The sequence below is a fragment of the Marmota monax genome, unplaced genomic scaffold (assembly GCF_021218885.2).
Source record: "Marmota monax isolate L192 unplaced genomic scaffold, Marmota_monax_Labrador192_F-V1.1 WCK01_AAM20220418_F8-fsc00001, whole genome shotgun sequence".
In the NCBI taxonomy this organism is placed as follows: domain Eukaryota; kingdom Metazoa; phylum Chordata; class Mammalia; order Rodentia; family Sciuridae; genus Marmota; species Marmota monax.
In genome coordinates, this window is record NW_026693777.1 from 46,224,492 (window position 1) to 46,250,794 (window position 26,303).

Consider the following 26,303-nt stretch of genomic DNA (forward strand, 5'->3'; position numbering starts at 1 on the left):
TAGAAAGTCATAGGCCAAGTCTCTTTCGTACCTTCCCAGCATTCATACAGCTTAGATTTCAACAGTTAGCCCCAATGCTTTTAATGTCTATTCAGCATGGACTCTGATCAGTGCTTTTATCCAGAAGCCTTAAGTCCCCAGACTAGTACACTCAAATGGAAAAGTTTTCCACAAGTTTGCCCCTCTCATGAAGGGGAGTTTCATTTTTTAATTCTCACTCAAAACTAATTTTAATTTTTAAAATTTTTATCCTCTACCATCATCCATGGATTTCATTCTTTGAACTCATGAGAACGTAGAAAGAAAATCAGTGAGACCTAGAACCCACATGTATGTTATATATCAGCAGAAGCAGCAAACTGAGCCCTGTTCTCAAACTCCAGTTTTATTCTCATGGGCAAAGAGTGGCTAAAAAGCAGAGTAGAGGCCAGGTCTTTTTGCCCATTTCTCTATAGACCAGGCAGCTTTTGAGTTTTATCTATCTATGTATCTATCTATTTATCTATCTATTTATTTTTCCTTTATCCCAGAACTGGTGTCCCTGACCATAGCGGGTTGAATTGCAGTTGCCTGGGGCCAGGCTGAAAAATGGTACTGAGACTGTCAGCACAGGGTTGAAAGAGAAAAAAAAAAAAAAAAAAAAAAAAAAATATATATATATATATATATATATATATACATATATATATATTTTTCAATCCTCCTTTGATGTCTGCTATGCTCACACATTAGAGGCAGCACCTTTTGCATCCAACTTAGTTTTTGATTGTTAAGTCTCCGTATTATATAATGGCATACATGCCTGTACAAACAGAATACTTATTTTATCTGTGACAGATCAACTCACAACTGCAAGATTGTACAATAATTCAGGAAACCATTCAAAGACCAGACTGTTATAGTAAAACATCATCTTTTCTTTAGACACGTTGACATCTATAGGTGGCCCATTCAGCCAAGATCTTTCCCAAGAAACAATCTATAGGATCAACACACTATTGCCTATGTCTTAAAGGACCAGAAATAGATATAAACAAAAAAACAATAACAAACAGGATCCTCAAACCATGGCCAACAGATAGGGGAAAAAATCTCCCAAAGTTCCTGCTTAACCGTGATTCCTATACCAGTGGCACCACAGATGTCCCCACATATTTTCCCCAGTTAACAATGTTTTTTGTATAAATCTGGTTGAGGGGCTGAGGCTGCAGCTCAATTACACAGCACTTGCCTAGCATGTGTGATACCCTGGGTTTGACCCTCAGCATCACATAAAAATAAGTAAATAAATAAAGGTATTGAGTCCATCTACAAGTAAAAAAAAAAAAAAAGATTTTTTTTTTTTTTTTTAAATCTGGTTTTACACTCAACTCAAAGTGGATCAAGGACCTAGGAATTGAACCAAGGACCCTGCAACTGATAGAGAAAAAGTAGGCCCAAATCTCCATCATATCAGATTAGGCCCCTACTTCCTTAATAAGACTCCTATAGTGCAAGAATTAAAACCAAGAATCAATAAATGGGATGGAATCAAACTAAAAAGTTTCTTCTTAGCAAAGGAAACAATCTGAGGTGAACAGAGAGCCCACATCCTGGGAGCAAATTTTTAATCCTCACACATCAGAGCACTAATCTCTAGAGTATATAAAGAACTCAAACAACTAAACACCAAAAAAACAAATAACCCAATCAACAAATGGGGCAAGGAACTGAACAGACACTTCTCAGAAGAGGATATACAATCAATAAATATATGAAAAAATACTCATCATCTCTAGCAATCAGAGAAATGCAAATCAAAACTACTCTAAGATACCATCTCACTACAGTCAGAATGGCAGCTATTATGAAGAAAAACAACAATAAGTGTTGGAGAGGATGTGGGGAAAAGGTACACTTATATATTACTGGTGGGACTGCAATTGGTACAGCCAATATGGAAAGCAGTATGGAGATTCCTTGGAAATCTGGGAATGGAACCACCATTTGACCCAGCTATCCCTCTCTTGGGACTATACCCAAAAGACTTATAAAAAAGCATAATACAGGGACACAATCACATCAATGTTTATAGCAGCACAATTCACAATAGCTAAACTGTGGAGCCAATCTAGATGCCCTTCAGTGGATGAATGGATAAAAGAAATGTGGCATATATACACAATGGAATTTTACTCAGCATTAAAAGAGAATAAAAATCATGGCATTTGCAGGTAAATGGATGGCGTTGGAGAAGAAATGCTGAGTGAAGTTAGCCAATGCCGAATGTTTTCTCTGATATAAGGAGGCTGACTCATAGTGGGGTAGGGAGGGGGAGCATGGGAGGATTAGATGAATTCTAGATTGGGAAGAGGGCTGGGAGGGAAAGGGAGGGGGCAGGAGATTAGCAAGGACTGTGGAATGTGATGGACATCATTATCCAAAGTACATGTATGGGTGTCAACATACTTTATATATAAACAGAGATATGAAAAATTGTGGTATATATGTGTAATAAGAATTATAATGCAAAAAAAGTACATGTACAGGCATGAATTGGTATGAATATACTCTATATTCAAAGATATGAAAAATTGTACTCTATATGTGTAATAAGAATTGTGATGCATTCTGCTGTCAAGTATTAAAAAAATGAAATCAATAAAACTAAAAAAAAAATAATAAATTTTTGTAATTTACATTTACATAAAAAAAGAACGAATTATGTGGCTCTTTGTAGTAGACTTGGGTGTAGGCAAGGTGTTTTGAGCATTGGAAAAGATTTTTCCCTAAGAGGGTCTCACTATGTTTCCCTGGTTATCTTTGAACTCCTGGGCTAAAGTGGTCCTCCCTCCTCCTTTAGCCTCCAGAGTAGAGTGGCTGCAACTACAGGCATATTGAAATTTGGATTGCAGTCTGTCTGGCCATAGATGAAAATTAGGCAAGGGATGGACTATGTTTGTGAAGGTCTATTTGTCTATCTAGCCAAATCACCCATTATCCACATCTGTCTCTCATCTGCAAGTAAATTTGAAAGAGAAAAATTATTTGGTATCTTTCTTGCCTATTATAAGTAGAATATCTTGGATGTTATAAGTGAATAAAAGGTCTTAAAATAATAATTTAAAAATACCCCCAATGAATCCAGATAATGAGCATCCTTTTATAAATGATGGATTAAATTATACTTTTTAGAGTTTTTGTGCTATCACCTGTCTGGAATATATTTAGGAAAAGAAGAAAAGTATTCCTATAGTTTTGTCAGTTCAACAGAAGAGTATGTGTGGCAAAGTGAAAATAATTTATTTTTCCATTAGGTAATAGTAAGAACTAAAATTAATTTTTCAACAGCTGGGAAGTTTTGGCAGACTCATTTAGAAGATAAGCAAATTACTTTTGGGATACGAGGAAACTAAAAGTAATAGGAGGAATAACTAGAAGAGAAGCTTTTTTTTTTTTTTAGAGGTGATGGGATGGTGGAGATATCAAAGGAAGTAAAGGCTTTGAGAATGGTTAAAACTAAAGGAATACAGTCCTATCTGTATGCAGATATGATTAATGAAAAGCATAAAAGGAAAAAGAGTTGAAGAAATTGGAACAAATATTAAAAATCAGAAAGCAAATAGGAGAAGTCTTTATAACCAGACTCAAGCAAACATAAGCTTAAAGCCAAAATATAAGTCATGGATTTCCACTTCTTAGATTTTTGCAAGGGGATTTGGTAGGTGAAAACAGATTTAGTTTTCTCAAGTTAATATTCAATGTTTGAGGAATTTTTTTAACTTGTTTTGACATGAGAAGAATTTGAGGGGTGGGGATTTTAGGTGAAGAAATGGGTCATCAGGTGGCTGTAATATTGTGTCAAAAAGATGAGCAAATAATGCAACAACAGACACCTAGGTTCTGTAAGTGAGCAAAACAAAAAAATTGCTGAAGAGGGAAAGGAACTTGTGGGTTTAATGGCCACAGCCACTGGAGTCTGTATTAATCATTAAGCACATTCTTAGCATCTCTTTGGAAGTGAGTTGATAAGCAGAATGAAACTGGCATTAATAGGAAGTGAGAGAAATCTGAGAACTGGTACCTGCTATTAATATTAAGCACTGAATATAAGATTTTTTGTAAAAATCTTGTAGGAAAGATTGATGGGAAAAGTAGAGAAGATGAGATGTCAAGGGAACAATTTGCCATAAATGAGATGTGAAGAAGCTAAGTGAAAAAAATAACTGTATATGGCAAAGGAATGTGGTGGGAAATAAATTTATTATGCTTAGATTAAGAAAAGGCTTTCATTAAGACAAGCTGTGATTTTCTCTTTAATATCATGCAAAATACATTGTTCCAGGGCAGTTTTTAGAAATGTGAGAACTTAAATATATTGAGATCAGCATCTCCATTCTTCTTTATTTTATTTGTTTATTTTTATCTGGTGCTGAGGATCGAACCCAGTGCCTCACACGCATGCTAGGCAAGCGCTCTGCCATTGAGCTACAGCCCCAGCCCAACATCTTCATTCTTAATAAAGAATTTGGAAGAGAAAGTTGAAATGATAAGAATAAAGCAGTATTCCCCATATAATCCTCTACTTTTTTTGTAGTCTATAGATTGACTTTATCCTTATCCTCCTTTTAAAAATTTTATTTAAGTATATAAGTACAGAAGGGAGATAGTCCAAGGAAGCCGATGCCATTCATGACTTCTATTTTAATAATTTTTTATTTGTTCTTTTTAATTATGCATGACAGTAGAATGTATTTTGATATACATACATGGAGTATAAGGTTCCATTTTTGCGGTTGCACATGATGTGGAGTTACACTGGTCATGTATTCATATCAACATAGAAAGTTATGTCCAATTCATTCTATGTCATCCCTATTCTCTCCTCTCTCTTCCCCCATCTTCCCTTGTCCAATCTGGTGCATTCAAGAATAGCATCCCTCTAGCAATTTCAGAAACAGGTTTAAAATAGAGATTACTGAGAAGCTGACATAGTATCATAAAAATATGTTAAAAAACAAGTAATATACACTTTTTGGAAACAAGACTACATGTTATGTTCTTTGGAGGTTATGTTCTTTTTTTTTTTGTTTTGTTTTGTTTTTTTAAAATATTTATTTATTTATTTTTGTTTTCGGCGGACACAACATCTTTGTTTGTATGTGGTGCTGAGGATGGAACCCGGGCCGCACACATGCCAGGCGAGCGCACTACCTCTTGAGCCACATCCCCAGCCCGGAGGTTATGTTCTTTGGAGGGGCAACAAATACAAAAGGAAATTGAATCATGAGAACAAAGAGATCAGTAAAGAATGTAAACATTTACCCTCCTACAAAGGCGTGTCTTTGGTTCCCAGTCTTTGTAGGAAAAGAAATGTGGATTTGGAGAAGTGTGGGGCCAGCTTGCTCCTCCAGGACTCCAATCAATCATTCTACATAGAGGGAAAAAAAAAAAAAAGAATGTAAACATAGGCTGAGAGTTAGTAGATAGCAGTTCTTAATAATTGATCAAATAGTTGTTGTTGTTAGTTTTTTCTGCTGCCTGTGAAGTTTTCTCTTAGTGATCTTATTCCAATGGCTTTGAATACCTTTTACATGCTCATTTCTCTGCAATCATCCCCAAGTTCCAGACCCATATGCCCAACTGTGTACTGAAGATCTCTTCTTGGGTATGTCAGAAATGCCTCAAAGTCAATCGGTCCAGATCTGAAAAAATAATTTCCCCGCTTCACCCACAAGTCTCTTTCTCTTTTTCTGTTTTACAGAGAATTCTATTCTTACTCATCACATCCTTCTGTTTTTTTTTTTCTTTCCAATACTGAGCTCTATCCCCAGTAATTTTTATTTTTCATTTTGAGACATGGTTTCCCTAAATTGCCCAGGGTGGCCTCTAACTTGCAATCCTTCTTGGTTAGCCTCCTGAGTAGTTGGGATTTCAGACCTATGCCACCACACCTGGTTAGAAACCTTAACATAATCCTCGACATTTCTTTTGTTGAATCTCTTTGTTTTCTGATCTAATCAATCAGCAGGAGGATTCATTCTTCCACTTGAATATTTCTCATTTATTTATCTCTCTGTTCTTATTAGTTTAGACCATGGGTTGGCAGACTTCTTCTATAAAAGTACGGATATTAAATACTTTAGGCTTTGCAGGCCATATAATCTGTCCCTGCTAGTATGTCTGGGAAGTAGCCACAGACAATATGTAAATGATTGTTGTGACTGATTTCCCATGAAATCTTCATTGAAATTTGAATTTCATTTAATTCATGTATTTATATATATCACAAAGTCTTTTTCCCTTCTCCCCATTTAAAAACTGTAACAACTGGGCCAGGTGTGGTTGGTGCCACATGCTAATGATTGCAGCTATTTGGGAGGCTAAGGCCTGCAAGTTTGAGGCCATCCTGGGCAACTTAATAAAAATAAAAATAAAAAGAGCTGTCAATACAGGACATTGGTAGAGCGTTTTCCTAGCAAGGGACCCTGGGTGTAATTGCCAGTACTACAAAACAAAAACCCATCTGAAACAAACTAACAACTGGGTTATAGCACAGTGGCAGAGCACTTAAGGTCCTGGCTACCATCCCCAGCTCCAAAACAACACCAATAAACTATGGTTCAACATACAGAAATCAATAAATATAATTCATCACATCAATAAACTTAAAGATAAGAACCATATGATTATAACAATTGATGCAGAGAAAGCATTTGACAAAATATAGCACCCTTTCATGTTCAAAACACTAGAAAAACTAGGGATAGTAGGAACATACCTCAACATTGTAAAAGCTATCTAGGTTAAAGCTGAGACCAACATCATTCTAACTGCAGAAGACTTGGAAGCATTCCCTTTAAAAAATGGAACTAGACAGGGATGCCCTCCTTCACCACTTCTATTCAACATAGTCCTTGAAACTCTAGCCAGAGCAATTAGACAGACAAAGGAAAAGAAGAACTCAGACTACCATTATTTATTGATGACATGATTCTATACTTAGAGGATCCAAAAAACTCCACCAGAAAACTTCTAGAATTAATTAATGAATTCAGCAAAGTAGCAGGATATAAAATCAATATCCATAAATCAAATGCATTTCTTTTTTAAAAAAATATTATTTATTCATTTTTATGTGGTGCTAAGGATCGAACCCAGTGCCTCACATGTGTGAGGCAAGCACTCTACCACTGGACTACAGCCCCAGCCCTCAAATGCATTTCTATACATCAATGACGAATCCTCTGAAAGAGAAATTAGGAAAACTACCCCATTCACAATAGCCTCAAAAAACAAAACAAAACTTGGGAATCAACTTAACAAAAGGGGTGAAAGACCTCTACAATGAAAACTACACAATACTCAAGAAATAAATTGAAGAAGACCTTAGAAGATGGCAAGATCTCCTATGCTCTTGGATAGGCAAAATTAATATTGTCAAAATGGCCATACTACCCAAAGTGCTAAACAGATTCAGTGCAATTCCAATTAAAATCCCAACATCATTCCTTATAGAAATAGAAAAAGCAATCATGAAATTCATTTGGAAAAATAAAGAGACCCAGAAAAGCAATCCTTAGCAAGAAGAGTGAAGCAGGAGGCATCACAATACCAGACCTTAAACTATACTATAAAGCTATAGTAACAAAAATGGTATGGTATTGGCACCAAAATAGACATGTAGACCAATGATATAGAATAGAAGACGCAGAGACAAACCCACATAAATACATTTATGTCCAAATATACAAAGGGCCAAAAACATACATTGGAGAAAAGATAATCTCTTCAACAAATGGTGCTAGGAGAACTAAAAATCCATATGCAGCAAAATGAAAATAAACCCCTATGTCTCACCATGCACAAAGTCAACTCAAAAGTGGATCAAGGACCTAGGAATTAGTCCAGTGACCCTGCGCCTAATAGAGGAAAAAGTAGTCCCAAGTTTTCATCATATCAGATTTGGCCTCAACTTCCTTAAGAAAACTCAAGTGCAAGAAATAAAAATCAAGAATTTATAAATGGAATGGACTCAAACTAAAAAGCTTCTCAGCAAAAGAAACAATGATGTAAACAGGGAACCTATATTTTGGGAGCAAATTTTTGCCACACACATGTCAGATAGAGCACTAATTTTCAGGATATATAAAGAACTCAAAAAACTTAACAAAAAACCAACCCAATCAATAAATGGGCTAAGGAGCTGAGCATATACTTTACAGAAGATATATATTCAATCAACAAATGTATGAAAAAATGTTCAGTATTTAGAGTAATTAGATAAATGCAAATCAAAACTACTCCAAGATTTCACCTCATGCTAGTCAGAATGGCAGTTATCAAGAATATAGACCACGGGGACATAGCTCAGTTGGTAGAGTACTCGCCTTGCATGCACAAGGCCCTGGGTTCAATCCTCAGCATTGGCGAGGCATTTAGCAACTCAGTGAGAACTTGTCTCTCAATAAATACAATAGGGATGGAGATGTGGCTCAGTGGTTGAGTGCCCCTGAATTCAATCCCCAGTACCCACTGCCAAAAATACAACAAACAAACAAAAAAACATAATAAATAAATGTTGGTGAGGATATGGGGGAAGAGGCATACTCATACATTGCTGGTGGGATTGCAAATTGGTGCAACCAATCTGGAAAGCAGTATGGAGATTCCTCAGAAAACTTGGGATGGTACCACCATTTGACCCAGCTATCCCACTCCTCAGTCTATACTCAAAGGACTTAAAAATCCCCATACTGTAGTAATGCAGCTCAATTCATAATAGCTAAACTGTGGAACCAACCTAGATGCCCTTCAATACATGAATGGATAAAGAAGCTGTGGTACATAAACATAATGGAATATTACTCAGCATTAAAAGAAAATAAAATTATGACATTTGTAGGTAAATGGATGGAGTTGGAGAAGATCATGCTAAGCAAAGTAAGTCAATCCCAAAAAACCAAAGGCCGAATGTTCTCTCTTGATAAGTAGATGCTGATCCATAATGGGGATGGGGGAGGCATGGGAAAAATGGAGGAACTTTGGGCAAAGAGAAGGGAGGGGAGGGAGGATATACGGGGGCAGGAAAGATGGTGGAATGAGATGGACATCATTACCCTAGGTACATGTATGACTGCACGTATGGTGTGATGCCACATTGTGTACAGCCATAGAAATGTAAAGTTGTGCTGCAGTTGTGTACAATGAATCAAAATGCATTCTGCTGTCATATATACCTAATTTAAATAAATAACTAAAAATTAAAAAAAAAAAAACAATGAACTAAACCAGGTATGGTGACACCTGCCTGTAATCCCAGCTGCTCAAGAGGCTGTGGCACGAGGATCTCAAGTTTTAAGCCAGCCTAAACAATTTAGCAAGACCCTGTTTAAAAACTAAAAAGGGCCAGGCATGGTGGCACATACCTATAATCCCAGTGTCTCGGGAGGCTGAGGTTTAAAGTGAGTTTAAAAGCCAGCCTAAGCAAAAGTGAGGTGCTAAACTACTCAGTAAGACTCTGTCTCTAAATCAAATGCAAAATAGGGCTAGGGATGTGGCTCAGTGGTCGAGTGTCCCTGAGTTTAATCCCCTGTACCCAAAATCTAAAAAGGACTGGGAATGTAGCTCGGCTGTAAAGCACCCTAGGATCAATCTTTAGTAATGCAAAAATAAATAAAAAACAAAACAATAATAAAAACTGTAACAACCATCTTTAGTTTGTTATCCTTACAAAAAGGATTCACAGGGCTAGGGATGTGGCTCAAGCGGTAGCACGCTCGCCTGGCATGCGTGCGGCCCGGGTTCGATCCTCAGCACCACATACAAAGATGTTGTGTCTGCCGAGAACTAAAATAAATAAATAAATAAATATTTAAAAAAAAAAAGGATTCACAGACCATAGTTTGCACACCATTGGCTTAACCAACATATTCTCTTACTCTATTGTGACCATAGTCTCTGTTTTCATCTTTCTCCCTCTAATCTTGCTTCCTCTGGTTTTCTCTTCAGACTGCATTTCATTTCCTTATTTAAAAGTACTTAAAGAGTTGACCATGTTATTCTATGGGATGTACCTACATTGTTTGTCAGATCCTTTATAATATAGACCTTGTTTATCTTTCTGTATGTCTTACCATATTTCCCTAAATTTTCTGTTCCATCTTCTTGGAACTGTTTGCAATTCCTAGAATATTCAGTGTTTTTCACTTCAAGTTTTGACATGCTTCGAATATCTTTCCTCCTTACTTCTTCTGCCTTCCATTGGGCTAAACACTGTTCTTTCTGCAGGAGTCATTTCAGCCATGGTCATCATCTCTAGGATGTTTCCTCTTTTCCCCCAAGGGTCGTTTTAAAGTGCTTTCCCAACTAAGTTCTCCTATCATGTCTATAGAACCCAATGATATAATTTATTTTGCTATATTGTAATTGTCCAGTTACCTAACTCCCTCTCCAAAGCAGTGAGCTCCTTCCTTCAGTACATAGAGTTTTTTAATTGTTTTATCTTGTTTCCTTATGGTACCCCCTAGTGCATGCAGCAACATTTTCTTTCATGTTAAAAAAATTGAGATACAACTCATGCACCATAAAATTTACTTTTTTAAAATATAATTCAGTGGGTTTTAGTATATTCATAATGTTGTATAATTATCACTACTATCTAATTTCAGAACATTTTCATCCCCAGAAAACAAATCCCATGCCCATTAAGAAGTTACTCCTCAAGGTAGGGGACATAGCTCAGTGGTAGAATGTGTCCTCACCATGCATAAGGCCCTGGGTTTGATCCTTAGCATGGAAAATAAAAATTCCTCATTCCTTCCTACCCCCAGGCCTTAGCAACCATTAATCTTACTTTCTGTCTTTGTGGATTTGTCTGTTCTTTATAATTCACATAGATGGAATCAGACAGTATTTGTCCATTGTGACTGATCTCTTCCACACAGCATATATAATGTTTTCAAATGTTTTATCATGTACTAGGACTTCATTCATTATATGACTGCATATCAACATTTTAAACTTCATTCTTCAAACCCCTTAGAAATCTAGAGTGGAATGGGACTCCTAGACTCTGACTCTTGCTTCAAAACAGTTCGGCTTTCTCTGCTACTTGTTTATGGATAAACTTTCATTTTGAATTTGAAAGTCACTAGCTTTTTGATTGAAGAATAGATTTCACCTGGTTCTAAAGGGGATGCTTTACTACTTAGCCACTTCCCCAGTCTTTTTTGGTTTTGTCTCTCTAAGTTGCTTAGGGCCTTTCTAAGTTGCTGAGGCTGGCCTCAAAGTTGCTATCCTCCTGCTTCAGTCTCCCAAATTGCTGGGATAATACTCATGAGTCATCGTGCCTGGTATACTTTCAAACTTTTGAAAGTTGTTACACTGTATATCAAGTAAAGTGAATATTTTCATGCAAATTTAAAAGAAGCATTATAAAATTAGAATTTATATCATTTCTTTTTGAAAAGAGATAGGGTATAAATAATCAGTTTTTGTTTGCATTTATGATCAAGCACAAAATGAATATCATGAGCAAAAAGAGATACATATGAGGAAAACTGTATTCTTTAGTAAAATGAAAACTTAATTTTTTTCAGGTTAAACTACAGAACAACATATCATATCAGATGGCAGACATACATCATTTAAAGGGTAAGAAACTTCATTATATTAAAGATAGAGATTATTAAAAGTCTATTCAAGAATTAAGAAATACTAGTTAGGTAAATGAGAGAATTTTCTGAACAAAGCTCCTCTGATGACAAAACATTTATCCCTTTATCCTAAGATATAATAAAAAATTATTTAATGTTGTTTTTTAAGTTGTAAATATAAGTTAAAATTTGAGCTCTGTGTCTTAATCTTGTATGTAGACAGAGTTCATGCAATAAAATGTTATTCAAAGAATCCTGAAAGAAAATTGAACTGTAGTAGATTTAGAAGCCATCGAATTTCTGTAGAAAAGATGAGTGTTTTCTCTGTGTTGGGTCTAATGTGCTAAAATAACATATTCAGATTCAGGGATGCTTTGGACAGGCCCTCCAAGCTTAGTGCTTTGGATTCTCTGGAACCAGAAAGAAACCTGAATGATAGCTAAATATATAATAAATAAAAATACTAATTTTAGTAGTATCCACATATACACCTTTTCTCTTTCATGAAGTAATAGGAAGTGACTTATTTCTCTTTCATGAAGTAATAGGAAGTAATAGGAAGTGTTTTTATGGGAAAAATACGTAAGGTGAAGAAGCACTACACTTTGCTTCTGTTGCTTCATATCATCTGCCAGCCTTTTGGAGTTTGGGGTCTGAGGACCAATTCAACCTTTTTGTTTATAGATCTGTGTATTTTAAAACCTTATACACATTGATTCAAAGTGTATCTTTGGGGATAGTACATGCTTTCTAATTTTGTAAATATCCTTTTATTCTTTTATCATTTTGAGCCTCTTTTATATAGAATTAGATGATCTATTTTTATCATCCTTAAAGAAGCCAACCTAAGCTTTCTTTGTAATGTAGTAAAGATTTTCTCCTCATCTAGCAAAACTATTTGAAAGTGTTATTTGTGTTTTGCAACCCTAAAATAAAAATTGTTCATTTTTTGGTATCTATGATTTAGAACAACTTTATCTTTGTATCAGAAATGCTTCTTATTTGTTGCATTTGTTTTTGTTGCATTCAGTGTCTTTCTTCTACTCTTTTTGACTCACAGAGTACATTAGTATGACAGAAGATGTGTCACTGTCGTGCTGCTTGCAGTTTGCAGTTTTTACAAATGAGTCCACTAGTCATCAAAATATATTTTTTGGGTTTCTTGCGCCAGGCATATGCATTTAATCCCAGCAGCTCTGGAGGCTGAGACAGGAAGATCGTGAGTTCAAAGACAGCTTCAGCAACTTAGGGAGGCCTTAAGTAACTCAGTGAGACCTTGTCTGTAAATAAAATATTTAAAAAATAGGGGCAGGGGATGTGGCTCAGTGATTAAGCGCCCCTGGGTTCAATCCCCAGTATAAAAACATTATATTTCTTATTAAATAGTAATAAGTCAGTTGAGTAAGAAGTCCTGTGGCTTCTGTTAATGTATGTTAAGGAAAATGACAACCTATATACTGAGTAAAAATCTTTATGGAACTGAGTGTGTTGAGGTAGATCTTAAAATATTTTGAAATTTTGTGTGGTACTCTTGAGCAGAGAAAAAGACTGATTTGAAGCTATACCTGTATGACTTTTGATTTTTAGTGCACTCACTGAAGCTTAGACTATTTTTTTTTTTTTTTTTTTTTTAGCAATGGAGATTGAACCCAGGGCCTTGAACATGCTAGGCAAACACTTTTCCACTGAACTACATTCTCAGTCCTTTATAAAACATAAATTTATCTTTTTAATTTAACTTATTTATTTCATGGTTCTGGGGATTGTGGTTCCAGGGCACTCTACCATTGAGCTACATCCCTGGCTCTTTATTTTGTATTTTGAGACAGGATCTCACTAAGTTGCCAGGCTGGCCTCAGATTTATAATCCTCCTCCTCAGCCTCTAGTTGCTGGATTATAGACATGAGCTGATTTTTAAGATTGAATTTCATCTTTTACAACTTGAATGGTTTCTAATGAAATAAACTTCTTGACAAGTTAATTACCAAATCCAGATTTGAATTTTTTAAAATTAATACTCAGTATACTGAAATTAATAGATACTGAGACCCTTAAAAAAACTATGGTGATAAATATTTCTTGGAAATGAAATTAATAAGAATTGTTTTTTAAATTCCTGAAATAATACATAAACTAGTTTACATGAATTAGTATGCATTTATTTATTTTGAGTGTTTCACCTTCTTTTTGGGCCAATTATGGAAAGAAAATTTGAAGTCAAAATTTTCTAGAAGTAAATATATTTTTGCTTTAAAAATTCCCAGTCTTAAGAGGGCTGGGAATATAGCTCAGTGGTAGAATATTTGTCTAGCATGCAAGTTGTCCTGGGTTCAATTCCCAGCATCATGGGGGTGGGTGGGGGAAGCTAGTCCTAAATAACATCTTTCATACCTACCCCTCATTTTTAGAAGTTAAATTAAGGGAGTATAGCCATGCTTTTCTATAACATACTCTGATATTACATTCAGAGATAGAAGGCCCTGCACTATCAGCTGGGGACTTACTTATATTCAATCTTCCCAGAGAATCTTGACCAAGAGCAGCCACAATAGATACATCTTATGCCAGGTTATATAAAGAAAACATATGCCAGTTAGTTGGAAGTTAAATTATGATAAAGAAAAGTTTTGTTTTTACTTTATGGTCTATTTATTTTTTCTGTTTCAAGTCTTTGTTTTGACTTACTTAAAGCACCAATTGACTCTCTGCTTTTGTTTGTGGTGCTAAGGATTGAACCCAGAGCCAAGTACATGCTAGATAAACACTCTACTACTGAGCCACATCCCCAGCCTTAAATTCCTGCTTTATAATCCTTTTCCTTATCCAAACAGGAAATAATCTGATGTTTTACATGGCCTAAAACTCATTCATACTGTTTTGATTTTTCTTTGTTAATTGTATTTTAAGCTTTTTCTCTTCAATTGTAAATGAAAGTTTTGTTTCCTGATGAGGAATTTCAATGGTTTTATGGGGAGTCAGCAGCCATTCTACCCCTTGAAATGATACTAAGACTTGGGTTCATTCTGAAGCTACTTCAGGTATTTTACAGACTAGGAAAAGGAAGCCTAAATAAGGAGAAAGTTCTGTAATCTTTCTGTTCCCTTTTTCCTGAAAAGTGTTTACACTAACAATCACCAATTTTAGTTTACTCTTCATAGTTACTGATTTTTTTCTTCTTTTTTTAAATTGAAGTAACCTTCAATTATAGAACCTATCTAGCCTGAGCACAGGTTTAATGAACTGGTTAGTTTCAAGGCTTTTTGATACTGCTTCTTGCAGGAATCTCATTGTCTCTCTAGAATCAATATTCATAGCTGGGGCCAGGCAGGGTTTCTTCTACTTCCAGCCTGCTAAATCTTAGGAGATGGGAATAGGGATCGGATAACAAACTGAATATATTATTTATGGTTACCTGGATACTGATTAATCACACTTGTCTGAGGTCAGAATAGATCAACCATGTTTACATATTGGAGAACAGAATGAAGTAGAAATTTAAAACAAGGCCTAAATATGTAAAGACTATTAACTATAAACATTTTATACAAATATATATTCTTTTCTTTTGTTGTGTTTGACGTTGAACCAGAACTCTAGACAAGTTCTATACCAATGAGCTACAAGTCACTAATTTTTCATATAATTTGTATATATATCAACAAATGTTCATGTAACTTAAAAAAAATTTATTCATGTTTATTGCTACAGTTATAATGCCACCAGACATAATCACTGATCACTTTGATGTAGTTTTATTCTTTTTTTTTTAACATGGATGCATTTATATGTTTACATCTGAGTTTTTTGTTTGTTTGTTTTTGGTGCTGAGGATTGAAACTAAGACCTTGCAAATGCTAAGTAACTTGCTCTGCCACTAATCTAGCTACCCCCAACTCCTACATCTGCTTTTTAAAAAAATACACATATACATGCAGAGGATGCAAGTTTGAGGCCAGCCTGGGCAATTTGGTGAGACCCTGTCTTAAAAATTTTAAAAGGGCTGGGGATGCAGTAAGCATGTGTGAGGCCCTGGCTTCAGTCTCCAGTTCTGGGTGGGGGAAGGTGTTTGTACAGTCTGAGTGTGTGTATGTGTGCACGCATGCACATGTGCATGCACCTCCACACACAACTTGAGTGTTTTTAGAGAGTCTTTAGAGTAATAAGAATAATTTTATAAGCCTTCCATGAAAAACAGATGTTATATGGTTCATAGTATTGGTGCATTAATAGCTGCTTTTTATACAGTACAGATCTTTATCCCACTTATAAAAATTAGGACTTTTTTATTACTGATATTGCTTAATTGCTAAGGTTGTTAAGTAATTTTTTAATCATCTCTCCAAGAAATCAACATTTACTCTTCTTTGCCTGATTTTTTTTCTTTGTGAACTCACGTAATAAAGGAAAGAAATCTAGAAAATGGGTAGCCAGTGATTATGAATTAAATGTTTACAAAAGATTATCTGGCTCAGGCTTTAATTTGCTATCCAGCTTGGAATTTCATATTACTCATTATAACTAAGAATGTCCTGATGACATGGTGGTACATGCCTATAATCCTAGCAAGTTGGGTGGCTAAGGCAGGAGGATTGCAAGTTCCAGGCCAGCCTCAGCAACCTAGAAAGATCCTGTCTCAAAAGAAGAAAAAAAAAAGGACTGGGGATGTGGCTTAGTAGTAAAGTACCTTGGGCTCAATCCCCAGTACTAAAACCAAACCAAAACAAACAATAACATAAAAAACATTAAGCCCTAGATCAGAAATTATGAGTTTAAAAATGGAATTTTGAGTAAGTGGAGTAGTAGAATTAGAAATGAGATTTAAAGTGATTGCCATCTAAATTGGTAGACAGATGGGATTTAAAATTAAAAAGAAGCCTTGAATTCTGTATCCATGGTGGTCATATCCATGATTTCTTTTTCTACTTCTTTTAAAGCAGATAGGTTTAGAGAAAGAGGTAGTATTTTTGGTACTGTTGACATAGCATAGTATTTGTCTATATAATATTCAAAGGTATATAATTTTACAAATATTTCAGGTTGATGTGAAAGGAGTTGAAGCTATATTATTTTTTAAAAATATTTATTTCTTTTACTTGTACACCTTTGTTTTTATTTATTTACTTTTATGTAGTGCCGAGGATTGAACCCAGCGCCTTGCACGTGCTAGGTGAGCGCTCTACCGCTGACCAACAACCCCAGCCAGAAGCTATATTATTTTAAAAATAAATCTTACTTACCATGAGTATGTTATGAAAGATAATTAAATTGTGCTATGATTTAATTTCCTGAGAATATGAATAAAGAAACTGAGAAATGTATGTAATTTTAAAACATTCCATAGTTTCTTAGTCAGTAAACTTAGTTCCTTTGTTTCTTACCTTGTGTGGATAGAACAACTTGCTGAACTTCGACAGGAATTTCTTCGACAAGAAGACCAGCTTCAGGACTATAGGAAGAATAATACTTACCTTGTGAAGAGGTTAGAGTATGAAAGGTAAGATGATACGTGCAACAGATATTTATGAAACTGAAATATTGTTTAAGTTTGGACTTAATTAATTTCTTCTTTTCTGGATTATTTTTCTTTTTTTATATTCTTAGTTCTTTTAAGTTTGTTTCACTTTGTCTTTTGATGGCTTTTATTTTGATATGCTAAACATGAAAATATTTCTTATAGGACATGTTGAATTTGTCTATGTTGTAGTGTTCATTGTGAGACATAAAACCTTAAATCTCTGAGTTTTATCAAATTGGATATAGCTAAGACTGAATGAAAATTTTGTGATTCTTTTTAAGGGACATCTTAAAGATGAAGCTATCTTTGGGAGATGGCCCAAGAATAGCTAAGAGACTAAGAGTGCTGGCTGCTTCTCCTGCTCTGCACTTCAATCCCCTTGCTTACACTTCTACATTTTGTGATGAGGATGGGGAACCTCTTAGGGACTTTTCTAGCAAACATTCATTAAAAACTTTTATGATATTTTTGATAAAAGTTATTATTTTAGATTTATACAGCAAAAATTAGAAAGACTCGCCATATTTTAAAAGCTTATCCATTTCTAATTTCTTACTGCTATAGGTTATCAGTATGCATCTGCACTTACATATATATATTTTAACCTAATAGTATTTAGTACTTTTCTGTGTAGTTATAGGATTTAAGATTTAACCTATTAGTTAGGAATCATAGTATGTGCCTATAATCCCAGCTACTCAGGAGGCTGAGGCCCACCTAGGCAACATAGTGAGAACCTGTCTCAAAAAAAGAAAAAAAGACTTAACATATTGAGGGGTAATATATTATTCAGCATATTAGTGTAACAAAACTTGTTTAATTTTTCCCAGTTTTTGGATCACTGTAGAAATTTCCCCTTTTTTCAATATTAAGATTATCACAGCTTTAAAAATTTTTATGCAAAAAAGGTTTCCCCCCCTTATTTTACTAGTGTGTCTTCTCAAATGTAGAATTCTTGGGAAAGAATATTTTACCAATTTTGTTGCTCTAACAGCATTGATGAGAGATTGCTTTCTAAAGTGATTATCTAGCCAGGCACGTGGCACACTTCTGAAATTCAGGCAACTCAGGAGGCTGAAGCAGGAGGATTGCATGTTCAAAACATGGCTGGGCAACTTAGACCCTGTCTCAAATACACAAAAAGGGCTGAGACTAACTCAGAGGTGAAACACCCCTGGATTCTATCCCTGGTACTGAAAAAAAAAAAAAAGATTTTTCTAATTTGTAATACTGATATTTACTCTAATATAGGAAAATAAGGTACTACCATATATTCATATAGAAAGTTTAATTTGCATTTTATAATTATGAAAGTTAATATTTTTCTGTGTACTTATGAACTATATATTTTTGCATGAATGATGTATTTGTATTCTTTGACTCTTAGTCCCACAGAAAGTTACCACCTTCAACTGTTTTGCTTTCTTTCACTTTTTCTTGATGATACACTCTTATCTTTTTTATTGGTTTCTTCCATTCCCCTTATTCTCTGGTTTAAAATTTTAGTGTTGTGTTTAAGATACTATTGGACAAAACAATAGTTGCCATTCTTTATCCACTCTAATAATTCTAGTCTTTCTCATCCTATTATTATAAACTGGTTTCACAGTTTTCTATAGTATTTTTCTCTTCTGTGATTGAAATTAACTTTGACAATTGTTTCTTTATAAATGCAATATATAAAATGATGCAGTCAAGTTTGTTTTCTTTCCTTTTTTTTTCTTTCTTTCCCCTTTTTTGGTACTGGGGATTGAAACCAGGGGCACTTAACCACTGAGCCACATTTTTTATATTTTATTTAGAGACAGGGTCTCACTGAGTTGCTTAGGGCCTCAGCCTCCCAAGCCCCTGGGAGTTTTCATCTTTTCAATTTATTTTTTCAGTTAACTTCATTGGTATTTCATATTTCCTATTAATGGTTCAAATATTTTAAAAATTCTGACTGTAAGTTATTTGTCTGTTTTTTTTTGTTATTATATATTCACTCTTCTGCTTACTGAATGTTTTGTCTTTCTAAATGTGTGTGTCAACTTCTAGACAATTTTGAGAATTCAACCCAACATTATATAATCTAAAAGAATGCCTTTGTAATTTAGTTTTCAGTGTGGACAGCAGATCAAAGAATTAAGAGCACAGCATGAAGAAAATATTAAAAAGTTAGCAGACCAGTTTTTGCAGGAACAAAAGGTAAATTTAAAAAATATATTTAAATCAAAATGTTTTTGTTATAAATCATGTAATTTGGGAATTAAAATTCTACTTTTGTCATAAAACATTGTATTTTGAAGTATTCTAGCCTGCCTAATTTTATTCTAGCCTGCCTAATTTTTATTTTTATTTTTTTTATATTTATTTTTTAGTTTTCGGTGGACACAACATCTTTATTTTATTTGTATGTGGTGCTAAGGATTGAACCCAGCTCCCCACGCATGCCAGGCGAGCGCGCTACCGCTTGAGCCACATTCCCAGCCCTAGCCTGCCTAATTTTAAAAAAATGGTTTGTAGTGGCTTTACTGCTAAGTTAGACATTTACAAAAAATATCATCTTTGTTTATATTTGCAGTGTTGGGGTAGAACCCAGCATACTAGGCAAGGGCTTTATCACTGCACTTCAGCCTCAGTACACTCTTAAGTCTTACCATATTTTAGCTTAAAATCAGTTTTATTATCTAACTTTTTTAAAAATTAGAGCTTTATAGTTATACATCGTAGGTCAGTTCATCCTGACAAACACACATGCATTGAAATTGATTATAGTTCACAATCCCTCTTTTTTCCCTCCAGTCTTCCTTCCCCACTCTCATTCTCCTTCTTCTACTCTACTAGACTTCCTTTCTCTCATCTATTAATTTGTATTTGATTGGTTCTTCATGTTATCCTATCCTTTCCTCCCAGTTTCTTCAACTTCCACATATGAGAGAAAACATTCAACTTTTGAGTTTCTGAATTTGGCTTCTTTCACTTAACATGATATTCTTTATTTCCATCCATTTATAGGCAAATGCCATAATTGCATTCTTTTTTATGACTGAGTAGAATTCCCATTGTGTGTATGTGTGTGTATGTGTGTGTGTGTATCACAATTTCTTAATCCATTCATCTATTGACAGGCATCTGGTTTGATTCCATAACTTAATTATTTGAGTTGTACTGCAGTAAACATTGAGATGGCTATGTCACTGTAGGGTGATTTTAGATTTTTTTAGGAAAATACCAAGAAGTAAGATGGCTGGGTCATGTGGTGGTTCCATCCCTAGTTATTTGGGGAATGTCCATATTTTTTTCCAGAGTGGTTGTACTAGTCTGCAGTCCCACCACCCATACTTATACTGGAATATAAATTTTCAAAATAAGTTCTGAAAATGCTCTGGATTTTAAAAGGCTCTGTGGTAATATCTCCTGTTTCATCTCTAATCTTGTTGATTTCTGTCTTTTCATTCTTTCTTTTGGCTAAGGATTTCTCAATCTTATTTATCTTTTCAAAGTTGTATCTAACTTTTAAAAATAATTTTTTTCCTGCTGCAGTAATGCATCTCTATAGTCCCCAGCTACTTAAGAGACTGAGGTAGAAGGATCACTTGAGCCCAGGAGTTCAAAATCAGCCTGGGCAATATAGGAAGATCTAGTCTTCAAAAAAGAAAAAGAAAAAGATGATGATGATGATGATAATTTTTATTGTTAATATATTTCTGAGATTTAAGATAGATACCATTTTACTGAAAGTTGTCAATTACTTCCTTCCATTTGAAGAAAAAAAAATTAGAAACTTTTTATTTTTTTCAATCTTTGCTAGTCTCATACTGTTTCTTAAAACACAGAAATAAAACATTTAAAAGAAAAGAAAGAAATACCAGTCACTATAACCAATTTTTTGGGCAGGGGGCTGGTACCAGGGATTGAATTCAGGGCACTGGACCATTGAGCCACATCCCTAGCCCTATTTTGTATTTTTCTTTAGAGACAGGGTCTCACTGTGTTGCTTAGTGTGTCTCGCTTTTGCTGAGGCAGGCTTTAAACTTGCAATCCTCTAGCCTCAGCCTCCCAAGCTGCTGGGATTACAGATGTGCACCACTGCACCTGGCACCAATTTTGATTCATACTTTTTTTTTTTTTTCCTGGTGGTGCCTTATGCATGCTAAACACAGGGCCTTATACATGCCAAATACATGGTGTATCACTGAACTATGTCCCCAACCCTGATTTATACTTTTTCAAAAATATTTTTAGTTGTAGATGGACACAATACCCTTATTTTATTTATTTATTTTTATGTGGTACTGAGAATTGAACCCAGTGCCTCACACATGCTAGGCAAGTGCTCTACCACTGAGCTACAACCCCAGCCCTAATTTATATTTTTTAACATAGCATATTCTTTTATTAATTTATCTACTTGAAGCTGATATATTCTGAAGTTTTTTTTAGAAATAGAGGGAATTTTTCTGAAGATCACTAGCCATCAGGACCTGAGTAATTTTTATGACTCACCTCTAATCTCACCTGACTAGGCTTGGTTCTTATAAAGTCTTGTGATTTAAAGTGAAGAGAGATTTAATAGTGAAAGAATTTGTTTTTCTCTTTGGTAATGTCCACCTGTGTTCTATAAGGTAAGAACACAGGGTTTTGTTCTTTTTTTTGTTGTTGTTACCAGAGATTGAACCCAAGGGTACTTAACCATTGAGCCACTTCCTAGCCCTTTTTATGTTTTATTTTGAGATGGAGTCTCACTACGTTTTTTATGTCCTCACTAAGTTGCCGAGGTTGAACTCAAACCTGTGATCCTCCTACTTTAGTCTCCCCAGCTGCTGGATTATAGGCATGTACCACCACACCCAGCTCACAGGGTTTTGTTCTAAGTGTTTCCACAGTTTTACAGCAGGTTATTGGGGTGTCATTTCTCTTTCATTTTCTGAATCTACAAAGTGGAATAGCTGCTGCCTATGTACAGTCTACTTTGAAGAGACATGAGGATGGATTGGTAGAGGAAGGCAGACCTGAGTGAGTGACCGTAGTAGAGGCATTGAGGGCAGCCAGAAGGTAGTACTGAGACTGAGAAGTTTGAAGAGCATAGCAGAACATCTGAGGAAGGGGAAAAGAAGTTTGCTATGCATTTGTGCCCTTCCAAAACTAGAATATAAATAATGGGGTAGATTTGCTCTCTTCTCTTCTCCCAAGGCAGACAGATAAGTGCTTTTCCTTTTTTTTCTGCACAAGAATACTTCTCTTTCTACGTTTTTTTCTTTTTTCTTTTGGTGTTTGAGTGGTACTGGGACTTGAACCTAGGAATGCTTTACCACTGAGCTCCATGTCTATCTCCCTTCTTTTTTTTTAAGACAAGGTCTCTCCAAGTTGCCCAGGCTGGCCTCAAACTTGTAATCCTCCTGCGTCAACCTCCCATGTACCTGGGATTACAGGTGTATGCTGCCATGCCTTGCTTACCTTCTGCTTTTTTGTACTAAGCTGTTTTAATAATTAATGGTTAACTCTTCAGTTCTTCCTGACCCTATACTGCCCTAATTAGGACAAGGCAGGGCAAGAATGTAGATCCCTAGGAAACTTCTTTGTGGGGTAGCACACCAGGCCTTACCCTCTAGGCCAACTGCCTGATTCTGCTCCCTATCCTTTACTCCCTGTTCCTCAACTACATGAAAGATTGGTTCTGTGAAATTAGAGTTATTTTTCATAGGGACAAATTCAGTGGTCACCATTTGAAACCAACATAAATTATATTCAGGGATTTATTTATTTATTTGTTAACTAATTAGCCAAGTGTTTGTTTATCTTGGAAGTTACTCCGGCAAAGGAGTTAGTAAACCATGTGTAACCCACAAGCCAAATCAACTTGCTGCCTGTTTTTGTACTTCTCACAAGCTAAAAATGGTTTATTTATTTATATATATATAATTTATATATATATATATAATTTTTTATATATATAATTTATATATATAATTTATATATATATATATATATATAATTTTTTTATTGGTTGTTCAAAACATTACAAAGGTCATGACATATCATCTTTCATACATTTGATTCAAGTGGGTTATGAACTCCCATTTTTACCCCAAATGCAAATTGCAGAATCACATCGGTTACACATTCACATTTTTACATAATGCCATATTAGTGACTGTTGTATTCTGCTACCTTTCCTATCCCCTACTATCCCCCCTCCCCTCCCCTCCCATCTTCCCTCTCTACCTCATCTGCTGTTGTTCAATTCTCTCCCTTGTTTTTTTTTTGCCCCCCCTTTCCCCTCACAACCTCTTATATGTAATTTTGTGTAACATTGAGGGTCTCCTTCCATTTCCATACAATTTCCCTTCTCTCTCCGTTTCCCTCCCCCCACTTGTCTCTGTTTAATGTTAATCTTTTCCTCATGCTCTTCCTCCCTGCTCTGTTCTTAGTTGCTCTCCTTATATCAAAGAAGACATTTGGCATTTGTTTTTTAAGGATTGGCTAGCTTTACTTAGCATAATCTGCTCTAATGCCATCCATTTCCCTGCAAATTCCATGATTTTGTCATTTTTTAGTGCTGCGTAATACTCCATTGTGTATAAATGCCACATTTTTTTTTATCCATTCATCTATTGAAGGGCATCTAGGTTGGTTCCACAGTCTAGCTATTGTGAATTGTGCTGCTATGATCATTGATGTGGCAGTATCCCTATAGTATGCTCTTTTAAGGTCCTCAGAGAATAGTCCAAGAAGGGTGATAGCTGGGTCAAATGGTGGTTCCATTCCCAGCTTTCCCAGGAATCTCCATACTGCTTTCCAAATTGGCCACACCAATTTGCAGTCCCACCAGCAATGTACAAGTGTACCCTTTTCCTCACATCCTCACCAGCACTTATTGTTGTTTGACTTCATAATGGCTGCCAATCTTACTGGAGTGAGATGGTATCTTAGGGTGGTTTTGATTTGCATTTCTCTGACTGCTAGAGATGGTGAGCATTTTTTCACGTACTTGTTGATTGATTGTATGTCCTCCTCTGAGAAGTGTCTGTTCAGGTCCTTGGCCCATTTGTTGATTGGGTTATTTGTTATCTTATTGTTTAATTTTTTGAGTTCTTTGTATATTCTGGATATTAGGGCTCTATCTGAAGTGTGAGGGGTAAAAATTTGTTCCCAGGGTGTAGGCTCCCTGTTTACCTCTCTTATTGTTTCTCTTGCTGAGAAAAAACTTTTTAGTTTAAGTAAGTCCCATTTGTTTATTCTTGTTATTAACTCTTGGGCTATGGGCGTCCTATTAAGGAATTGGAGCCCGACCCCACAATATGTAGATTGGAGCCAACTTTTTCTTCTATCAGACGCAGAGTCTCTGATTTGATATCAAGCTCCTTGATCCATTTTGAGTTAACTTTTGTGCATGGTGAGAGAAAGGGGTTCAGCTTCATTTTGTTGCATATGGATTTCCAGTTTTCCCAGCACCATTTGTTGAAGATGCTATCCTTCCTCCATTGCATGATTTTAGCCCCTTTATCAAATATAAGAAAGTTGTAATTTTGTGGATTGGTCTCTGTGTCCTCTATTCTGTACCATTGGTCCACCTGCCTGTTTTGGTACCAGTACCATGCTGTTTTTGTTACTATTGCTCTGTAGTACAGTTTGAAATCTGGTATCGCTATACCTCCAGATTCACACTTCCTGCTTAGAATTGCTTTTGCTATTCTGGGTCTTTTGTTTTTCCATATGAATTTCATGATTGCTTTATCTGTTTCTACAAGAAATGTCGTTGGGATTTTGATTGGCATCGCATTAAACCTGTAGAGAACTTTGGATAATATCGCCATTTTGATGATGTTAGTTCTGCCTATCCATGAACAGGGTACATTTTTCCATCTTCTAAGATCTTCTTCTATCTCTCTCTTTAGGGTTCTGTAGTTTTCATTGTATAAATCTTTCACCTCTTTTGTTAGGTTGATTCCCAAGTATTTTATTTTTTTTGAGGATATTGTGAATGGAGTAGTTTTCCTCATTTCCATTTCAGAAGATTTGTTGCTGATATACAGGAATGCCTTTGATTTATGCGTGTTGATTTTATATCCTGCCACTTTGCTGAATTCATTTATTAACTTTAGCAGTTTCTTTGTAGACCCTTTTGGGTCTGCTAGGTATAGAATCATGACATCTGCAAATGGTGATAATTTAAGTTCTTCTTTTCCTATTTTTATGCCTTTAATTTCTTTTGTCTGTCTAATTGCTCTGGCTAGTATTTCAAGAACTAAATTGAACAGAAGTGGTGAGAGAGGGCATCCCTGTCTTGTTCCAGATTTTAGAGGGAATGCCTTCAGTTTTTCTCCATTTAGAATGATGCTAGCCTGAGGCTTAGCATATATAGCTTTTACAATGTTGAGGCAAGTTCCTGTTATCCCTAGTTTTTCTAGTGTTTTGAACATAAAGCGATGCTGCACTTTGTCGAATGCTTTTTCTGCATCTATCGAGATGATCATATGGTTCTTATCTTTAAGTCTATTGATGTGGTGAATAACATTTATTGATTTCTGTATATTGAACCAGCCTTGCATCCCAGGGATGAATCCTACTTGATCATGGTGCACAATTTTTTTGATATGCTTTTGTATTCGATTTGCCAGGATTTTATTGAGATTTTTTTTTTTAAATATTTTATTTTTTAGTTTTCGGCGGACACATCTTTGTATGTGGTGCTGAGGGTCGAACCCGGGCTGCACGCATGCCAGGCGAGCGTGCTACCGCTTGAGCCACATCCCCAGCCCATATAAATATATTTTAATATTTATTTAATATTTATTTTTTAGCTGTAGATGGACACAACACAGTGCCTTTATTTTTATGTGGTGCTGGGGATGGAATCCGGGTCCCACCCGCGCTAGGCGAGTGCTCTACCACTGAGCCACAATCCCAGCCTGGTTTTTATATTTTTAATGGATTAAAAACTCAAAAAACATTTTATGACAAGGGAATATTATGAGAAATAGACATTTTAGTGTCCATAAATAAAATTGGTTACCACTTTAATGCTACAAAATTAGAGGGACTATTACAGACCAGAGGAAACTAAGGTGACGTGAGTATTTCAGTGCATACATATAGTTATCCTGAGTCAGATCTTGAAGCACACAAAGACCTAGTAGAAAAACTGTTGATATCTAAATAAAGTCTG

General features: G+C 35.4%; 1 protein-coding gene, 1 long non-coding RNA gene and 1 other non-coding gene across 4 annotated transcripts in view; 2 read left to right on the plus strand and 1 right to left on the minus strand.

Moving 5' to 3' along the window:
* The window catches only part of Golm2 (golgi membrane protein 2), a 122,605-nt gene that overhangs the window by 30,568 nt on the left and 65,734 nt on the right, over window positions 1–26,303 (plus strand). For both annotated transcript variants that reach the window (XM_046461805.2, XM_046461806.2), the window contains exons 2-4: window positions 11,580–11,634; window positions 17,029–17,131; window positions 19,249–19,339. In XM_046461805.2, the coding sequence (XP_046317761.1) occupies window positions 11,580–11,634; window positions 17,029–17,131; window positions 19,249–19,339 (249 nt within the window). The remainder of the gene's footprint in view (window positions 1–11,579; window positions 11,635–17,028; window positions 17,132–19,248; window positions 19,340–26,303) is intronic.
* LOC124104716 (uncharacterized) lies at window positions 4,673–22,988 on the minus strand. The gene is made up of 2 exons (XR_009228392.1): window positions 17,016–22,988; window positions 4,673–5,410 (listed from the first exon to the last, which is right to left on the minus strand). It is a non-coding gene; the product is annotated as an uncharacterized LOC124104716 (long non-coding RNA).
* LOC124104829 (small nucleolar RNA SNORA38) lies at window positions 5,304–5,418 on the plus strand. Its single transcript, XR_006855521.1, has one exon. It is a non-coding gene; the product is annotated as a small nucleolar RNA SNORA38 (small nucleolar RNA).